Below are 9,190 nucleotides of genomic sequence, written 5' to 3' on the forward strand. Positions count from 1 at the left end.
TCACAAGCATTTCATGCAAATATATTGAAAATATTTTAAGGGTAGATCCTCCCCCCCCAAAGCCCCTCAATGCAGGTAATCCTCGACTTATGACAACAATTGACCCAAAAAATTATGTTGTTAAGTGAGAATTTGTTAAATCAGTTTTGCCCCATTTTACAACATTTCTTGCCATCGTTGTTAAGTGAATCACCGCAGTTGATAAATTAGTAACCTGGTTGTTAAGTGAATCTGGCTTCCCCATTGACTTTGCTTGTCAGAAGGTTGCAAAAAGTGATCACATGACTTTGGGACACTGCAATGGTCATAAGTATGAACCTGTTGCACAAGAATCTGAGTTTGGATCACATGATGAAGGGGACCCTGCAAAGGTTGTGACTGTAAAAAAATGGTCATAAGTCACTTTTTTCAGTGCTGTTGTAACTTTGAACGGTCACTAAATGAACTGTTGAAAGTCAAGGACTACCTGTATTGTATTAGATCAAATGTACTCCAGAATTTCTCCATGTGTTGGTGCATAATGAAGTTGATTTGAGATTTTAATCTTTTTTGACGGGCTACGATCTGATCAAAGTTATTACCGTCTAGTTTTTAAGGCCCCTTGTAGAACTAAATGTGCCGGCAATGCTATTTCTAAATGCTTGATGGTTTCCTTCTATGGTTTTTGTGTGTCTAGGCAATAGCGGAAGATGGCTTGCAAAAAAATTGCCAAGAGATCGGAACTCACTTGCTTCTAGAGTTTGCAAAGCTGCGGGATAAGTTTGAAAGTGTTGGAGATGTTCGTGGCAAAGGACTTATGATTGGGATAGAGATGGTTCAGAATAAGGTATGGACTGCATTTGGGGGGAGGGCTATAGTGCCTGTGAGGTACTTGCATTGAACTGGAAAGGACAACAAAGGTCATCTAGTGCAATGTGCAGGAAAACCAATTTGCCACTAATGAGAGATGGTTGTTTTTTAAAAAATAACACAGAGAGGGAAAACTTATAACCTTTGGATTCTAATGGAACGTTCACTGTTGTTCACTATTCACTGTTGTATAAGTGCTATTGACCGGAAGATTTTCCTTTAAAATCTAATAATTTTTAAACACATGGTTGCTATTTCTACCCCTAATTTTTGGGGCCAGGTCAAATAATTTCTGACTATCTTCTCTGTAGTTTCCCTTTACGTACCTCACCATGATAGCTATCATATCATGTTTCCAGTGGTGGGTTCCTCCCAGTTCGGCCCGGTTCTCCTGAGCCGGTAGCGGTGACGATATGATGTCACTGAACCGGTTCTGCCCCCCGCCCCCCCCCTGTGTTATTCTTACCTTTTATTTGCCCCCACCCCCAATCTATTGCTGCCTCCTGAGTCCCAGCTGATGGCTAGAGGGAAAAAAACTGTTTAAACTCTTGCCGTGGGGCTTCAAAGGGCCGCCCTACAGCTGATCAGCGTTAAAAGAAACAAATGAGTAGATCAGTGCCTGCAAAAATACATGAGTAGATCAGTGCCTGCAAAAATACATGAGTAGATCAGTGCCTGCAAAAATAAATGGGTAGATTGGTACAGCTCTGCAAGCAGTTAAAAGCCTGGTAGACCAGTACCTCTGCTAAATCCTAAATAATTGTCACATGACCATCAAGCCACGCCCACAAAATAAGCCACGCCCACAGAACTGGTAGTAAAAAAAATTTAGAACCCACCCCTGCATGTTTCCCTTCAGTTTCTTCACTCTAGACCAGTGTTTCCAATCTTGACCACTTTAAGAAGTGTGAACTTCAAATCCCAGAATTCCCCAAACAGCATGACTGCCTGGGAAATCTAGGAGTTGACAGCCACACATTTTAGAATTGCCAAGGTTAAGAAACACACCTTGAAACTGAAGAGTCCAACTTCTTTCTCTCTATCCCCATAGGACATGCTCTGAAGGGCTTATATCATTTTTATTGGCCTCCTCTGAACTATCTGTAACAATTACGCCAACGCAATCCTAAATTGCATTAACAGAGTGATACAATCAAGATCAAGTGAGGTACTAATACCACTCTATAAAGCCTTAGTAAGACCACACCTAGAATACTGCATCCAGCTTTGGTCACCACACTATAAAAAATACGTTGAGACTCTAGAAAAAGTGCAGAGAAGAGCAGCCAAGATAATTAGGGGGCTGGAGGCTAAAACATACAATGAACAGTTGGAAGTACTCAGCATGGCTAGTCTAGTGAAGAGAAGGACTAGGGGAGACATGATAGCAATGTTCCAATATTTGAGGGGCTATCACAGAAGGGAGGAGATCAAGCTATTTTCCAAAGCACCTGAAGGCTAGACAAGGAATAATGGATGGAAACTGAACAAGGAGAGATTCAACCTGGAAATAAGGAGAAATTTTCTGACAGTGAGAACAATCAACCAATCGAACAGAAGTTGCCTTCGGAGGTTGTGGGAGCTTCATCATTGGAAGCTTTCAAGAAGAGATTGGACTGCCATCTGTCAGAAATGGTGTAGGGTCTCCTGCTTGGGCAGTTGGCCCATATTCCTCCCCAGCCTCCTCACTGTCCGACTCTGCTGCCAGCTCTGCAGGATGCTGGCGGACCGCAATAGGCAGAGGGTTTATTTATTGGTTCGATTTATATGCCGCCCTTCTCCGGAGACTCAGGGCAGCTTACAATGCGTTAAGCAATAGCCTTCATACTTTTGTATATACCTGCTTAGTAGGGCTTTTGCCCCCCCCCCCCCCAGTGGTGTTCTATTTTATACAAAGTCAGCTTATTGCCCACACAATCGGGGTCCTCATTTTACCTACCTCGGAAGGATGGAAGGCTGAGTCAACCTTGAGCCTGGTGAGATTTGAACTCGCAGTAATTGCAGGCAGCTGGCAGCTAAGTGCTACTTTAACAGCAGTTGAGTCCACTGCACCACCAAGGCTCGTCTGCACCTACAAGGTCCCTTCCAACTCTATTAATCTGTTAAATCTGTTAATTAATAGACTTCTGGACTTCTAATCCTCAGAAGGATACACAGTATTCCAGGTGTTGTCTCACTAGGGCTGAGTAGACAATGATCATTTTCACCATTTATTTTGGTCAATGATCAACAACATTTAAATTCAACACTAACCTTAAAACCATCCTGTTTTGTAAGTCTAATTTACATACTATAAAAAAACTCTTATCGTAAGGTGCTAGCGCAAAACATAATATTAGCACCATTAAGATTATAAATATAATTAGGGTTATTAAATCCACGAGGAATGCAGTGCTATCCATTTAATGTAATTGGTATACTATTATATAATATTATATATAATGCTAAAGTGACTAAACAACCATGATACCAATGCCTACTGCAGAATATAGTCAGTAAAATCTATAGAACTGAATATTAACAGTTGTTCTAAAACCACAGTGCAAAATAATAATAACATGATGAGCAGAGAACTACACATTGAAGCTTGATTGTAGAGCTATCTTTGTTCTGGCATTATTGAAATTACAGATATTCCTCGACTTATGACCGGTTGCTTAGCAACCATTCAAAGTTATGACTGACGTGCAAAAGGGACCTACAACTAGAGGTGAAATTCAGCAGGTTCTGACCAGTTCTGGAGAACCAGTAGCAGAAATTTTGAGTAGTTCGGAGAACCAGTAAATATCACCTCTGACTGGCCCCGCCCCCATCTATTCTCTGCCTCCCGAGTCCCAGCTGATCAGGAGGAAATGGGGATTTTGCAGTAACTTTCCCTGGAGTGGGGAGGGAATGGATATTTTACAGTATCCTTCCCCTGCCATGCCCACCAACCCATGCCCACCAAGCCACACCCACCAAGCCACGCCCACAGAACCAGTAGTAAAAAAATTTGAATCCCACCACTGCCTACAACCCAGGTTCAAACTTCTGATAGTTGGAGTTACATGACCTAACTCTGCAGCTACATGAGCTAACTTTGGGTGCTCAGCAACATGGCTGAATTTATGGCCCTTTGCCATGTCCTGCAGTCATATGACCATGTTTTACAATAGTTTTGCTGAAAACTGGCACTTACTTCCATTAGTTCACTTAATGACCACAGTGGCCATTTTATGACCACTACAAAAAAAGGTAGTAAAATCAACCAACCTATTTTACAACTATTATGACATATGATCATAACAGGCAACTTCGATTAGTCATGTGTCAAGGACTAACTGTAGAGTCTTCTTGCAAACACCAGTAACCCACAATGGCAATTACTGAAAAATTAATGCTGCACCTGCTGCATTTTTGTGAGCCTTTGTGCATGCGCAGACATTCAAAAGCTATTTTGAGTTCTTAATGGTAGAATATTAATTTAATCAATCAATAAAATAGAAGATGTACTGTGATGCTGGGTATGTCAACCTGCAATTCTGTAAAATTGCATGTTAAAATATCCAACATTACATCTTGTATTTTATTTATTAATACTTTGCCATTAACAACTCAAAATACCTTTTGAATGTCTGTGCATGCACAGAGACTCATAACCAGTGGTAAAATCCTCCACGGGTTGCAACTGAAAGAGTTGTAACTAAAAAAAAAACTAAAAGAGCCTTGGTGGCGCAGTGGACTAAGTGCTGTTAAAGTAGCACTTAGTTGCCAGCTGCCTGCAATTACTACAAGTTCAAATCTCACCAGGCTCAAGGTTGACTCAGCCTTTCATCCTTTCAAGGTAGGTAAAATGAGGACCCGGATTGTGGGGGCAATAAGCTGACTTTGTATAAAAAAGACCACCACTAAAAAAGACCACCTACTAAGCGGGTATATACAAAAGTATGAAGGCTATTGCTTAACGCATTGTAAGCCGCCCTGAGTCTCCGGAGAAGGGCGGCATATAAATCGAACTAATAAATAAATAAATAAATAAATAAATAAATAAATAAATAAATAAATAAACTGGCTTGCTGCTCGTGCATGCACAGACACATGCGCAGTGCACACCAAACACACGCGCGCGCATGCACATTACACACCAAACGCACAGTGTGCAAATGCATGTTCAGTGCACACCAAGCATGGAAAAAGTAGCTGTTTGAAGGTAAGTAGAACAGCGAGGGGGGGGGAACAGCTGTGCTGCACGATTTAGATTCGCTAGAAAGCAGGATTTCCTTTTTTTCTAACAAATATTTATTTATTTATTTATTTATTTATTTATTTATTAATCAAATTTCTATACCGCCCTACTCCCGAAGGACTCAGGGCGGCGAACAGCCAAGATAAAATACAGATAATACAAATATTAAAAAATCCCTTAAAATTATTAAATATTTCGGCCGAAACACAGATTAAAACACCCAATTTGTAAAATCACGAATTAAAAATTTAAAAATTTAAAAGATGGGAGTTAGGCCAGGCCAGCTTGCTGAAATAGAAAAGTTTTGAGAGCACGGCGAAACGTGCGCAGGTCCGGGATCTTCCGTATCTCTGGGGGGAGCTCGTTCCAGTTGGTAGGTGCCCCCACAGAGAAGGCTCTCCCCCTGGGGGCCGCCAGTCGACACTGTTTGGCCGACGGCACCCTGAGGAGCCCCTCTCTATGGGAGCGTACTGGTCTGTGAGAGGCTATTGGTAGCAGAAGGCGGTCTCGTAGATACCCCGGTCCGATGCCATGGAGCGCTCTAAAGGTGGTAACCAAAACCTTGAAGCGCACCCGGAAGACCACCGGGAGCCATTGCAGCTCGCGCAGGAGGGGGGTCACATGGGAGCGCCACGTCGCTCCCATAACCACCCGCGCGGCCGCATTCTGGACCAGCTGGAGCCTCCGGGTGCTCCTCAAGGGGAGCCCCATGTAGAGAGCATTGCAGTAGTCCAGGCGGGAAGTAACGAGAGCATGAGTGACCGTATTTAACGAGTCCCGATCCAGAAAGGGACGCAACTGGCGAATCAGGCGGACCTGATAAAAAGTCCCCCTGGCCACGGCCGTCATGTGCTCTTCTAAAGACAGCCGTGAGTCCAGGAGGACACCCAAGTTGCGAACCCTCTCCGTGGGGGCCAGTGACTCGCCCCCAATAGTCAGTGATGGCACCAACTGACTATATCGGGATGTCGGAAACCACAGCCACTCGGTCTTGGATGGGTTGAGCCTGAGTCTGTTTCTCCCCTTCCAGATCCGCACGGCCTCCAGGCACCGGGACATCACTTCAAGGGCATCATTGGGGTGGTCCGGGGTGGAGATGTAAATATAAATCACGTGGCACAGCTGATCGTCGGAAATACCAGTTCAGACCAACTGTAGCTTTTATTACTACCGGTTCACCCAAACCGGTGCGAACCGGTAGCATGTCACTCCTGCTCATAACACAAAAATGCACTTTTCTGGGATTAATGGCTATGTATTGTTTGATTCTTTCATGCGTTCCTGTTTTTTCAAAAAATGAGGGAAAAAAAAGGGGGTGGGAAACTGAAGTTTAAATTTTCTTCACAGGAAACTTGCCAGCCACTTCCAGCTGAAGAGATGGACCAGATTTGGGAAGACTGCAAGGACATGGGGTTGCTGATTGGCAAAGGAGGGATGCATTTACAGGTATTGTAAATGTTGAGAATCATATTAAGCTGTGACCATAGCCAGTTCTTTAGTAGATAGAAGGATGGCCCATGCTGAAGAAAAATTAATGATCTGCATAATTTAAAAAAATAGTCCTCAAATTACAACCGTTCATTTAGTAACCTTTCAAAGTCATAATGACACTGAAAAAAGTGACTTATGGCTCTTTTTCACACTCATGACCATTACAGCATCCCCATGATCATGGGATCAAAATTTGGACTCTTGACAACTGGCACTCATTTATGACGGTTGCATGTCCTGGGGTCATGCGATTATCTTTTGTGGCCTTCTGACAACAAAGTCAATGGGGAAGCCAGATTCACTGAATAATTAACAATTGCAGTGATTCACTTAACAACTGTGGCAAGAAAGTTCGTAAAATGGGGCACAATTCACTTAACAACTGTCTTGCTTAGCCGTGAAAATTTTGGGTCTCGATTGTGGTCATAAGTCAAGGACTACCTGTTAAGGCAGCAAGTATTCCTCTTTATTTATATTGATATTGTTTCCTGATTGCTTATTTGTAGCCTATGACTATCATTAAGTGTTGTACCTTATGATTCTTGATGAATGTATCTTTTCTTTTTATATACACTGAGAGCAAATGCACCAAGACAAATTCCCTGTGTGTCCAATCACACTTGGCCAATAAAGAGTTCTATTCTATTCTATTCTATTCTATTCTATTCTATTCTATTCTATTCTATTCTATTCTATTCTAATCTAATCTAATTCTATTCTATTCTATTCTATTCTATTCTATTCTATTCTATTCTATTCTATTCTATTCTATTCTATTCTATTCTATTCTATTCTATTCTACTCTACTCTACTCTACTCTATTTCAAAATATTGAACTTTGCCAAGTTGACTGGTGATTCCAAGTAATTTAGGATGGTAAAAAACGATTTCAATCTCATCCCAGCTCCAGTGACATCACCCTGTCATTATCATGGTGATGTCACTGGAGCTGGGATGAAGTTGAAATTCCTTTATTTACTGAAATTTGCCTTAATTACTGATCCTGATCTCAAAATAATAAGAAAAGTTTGGCCCAGAGGAGAAAAAGATTAGCCATCCCTGATATAAATAATATTATATCAATGCATAAATAATGCATTATTGTCAAAAAAAGAAACACATACTACTGTCTGGGCATGAAATTGCATCTGATGTTTGTTTCCAAACCTGCTTGTTTCAGGTATATTAGCCTGTGCATGAAAGCATGGGGAAGAGAAATACAGGCAGTTCTCAATTTATGATCATAATTGAGCCCAGATTACTGTCGTAAATCATTAAGTGATCCTTTGTCACAATGGGCACTTTTTTTTTGCCAATTTCTGGTAAACAATATTGTGACTCAGCCTTGTGACCACATGTCACTGTAAATGTGGGCTGGTTGCCCAGCACCATAAAATGATCGCATGAGAAGGGAAGAGGCTGGCTGTATCTACCTGTTGTTGTTTTTTTTTAATGGCTTCCAAAATAAATTGTAGAACAGGACCATACAGATGGTCCAATAAATTTAGCTTGTGGTAGGCTGGAATGGTTTTAGCTTGGTCCATCCCCATCCTCTGCCCCTTAACCGGTGACAGTATGTTGCTTTGTGATTATATCTACAGCCAAAACATCTCTACTACTTAAATAAGTTTCTTCTCTGTATAATATTTTCCCTCTTTTTTTTTTCTTTCTTTCCCAAGACATTTAGAATTAAACCTCCGATGTGCATTACGAAGGAAGATGCAGATTTTGCAGTGGCCGTCTTCCAGGAAGCCTTAATAAGACATATGGAAAGAACAGCTGAAAAATAAGAGAACTTACACACACACACACACACACACACACACACACACACACACACACACAAGATGAATTGGACTCACTGTGAATAAATCCATGAACCAGAACTCATTGCCTGAAGCATTGATTCATAATTTGTCATTTTTTTAAGATTAATTTGGATAAAATTACATGCAGAAAGCAGGTGGCTTCTCAGCCCGCATTTGGCTGTTTTATAACTTGTGCAGCAGCTGGACATGATGTCCATAAGTGATTTACAAAAGCCCAGCTGATGTTTTGGCTGAGCACACGGGAGCCATCTTTTCTTCCTCTTTGCACAAAGGGATTTTAAGATTGAGTGCTGGGGATACGCTTCTGAGGGGAAAATTGATGGAAACAGCTGAGCAGCAGAATATAAATTCTTTCCAGTCCTCTGCTGTAAGGACACAAGCTTAATTCTGTTGCCGTTTCGCTTTGAATTACAGGTGGGAAAGTACATACCCAAATCCTTTCATGTTTTGACAAAATGCAATTTCATAAAGCAAAAACTGGAACCTGAAACACTGTGATAATGTTGAGCAAACATTCAGAAATCCTACCACGAATTTCTGAGGGGCAAGAGACACTTCCCCACCAGCTACAAGAGAGTGAAGGTTTCATGCTGATTTGTGTTTAATAAATAGACTTAGCATATATTAAGATAAAGGAATATTAATTCAAATCTTAGTTCTTGGATCAGGGATGAGAAAACTAAAGCCGAATTGACACTTGCAAATCTTGCTGTCCGGGGCTAACTGAGTTGGCTCTGAACATGAGAATCATATGAAGTTCCTGACTTTCCCCAAGTAGATAATTTATTCAAGTTTC

General features: G+C 41.4%; 1 protein-coding gene across 1 annotated transcript in view; it reads left to right on the top strand.

Annotated features, from left to right (window-relative positions):
• AGXT2 (alanine--glyoxylate aminotransferase 2) overlaps positions 1–8,428 on the top strand; it is a 35,489-nt gene extending 27,061 nt beyond the window's left edge. Inside the window, exons 12-14 of the mRNA XM_070935952.1 lie at positions 677–826; positions 6,422–6,520; positions 8,245–8,428. Of these exons, the coding sequence (XP_070792053.1) occupies positions 677–826; positions 6,422–6,520; positions 8,245–8,355 (360 nt within the window). The 3' untranslated portion in view covers positions 8,356–8,428. The remainder of the gene's footprint in view (positions 1–676; positions 827–6,421; positions 6,521–8,244) is intronic.
• Positions 8,429–9,190: the final 762 nt, after the last annotated feature.

Source organism: Pituophis catenifer, unplaced genomic scaffold (genome assembly GCF_029215685.1).
Source record: "Pituophis catenifer annectens isolate HBS135680 unplaced genomic scaffold, rPitCat1.0.hap2 SCAF_2, whole genome shotgun sequence".
NCBI lineage: Eukaryota > Metazoa > Chordata > Lepidosauria > Squamata > Colubridae > Pituophis > Pituophis catenifer.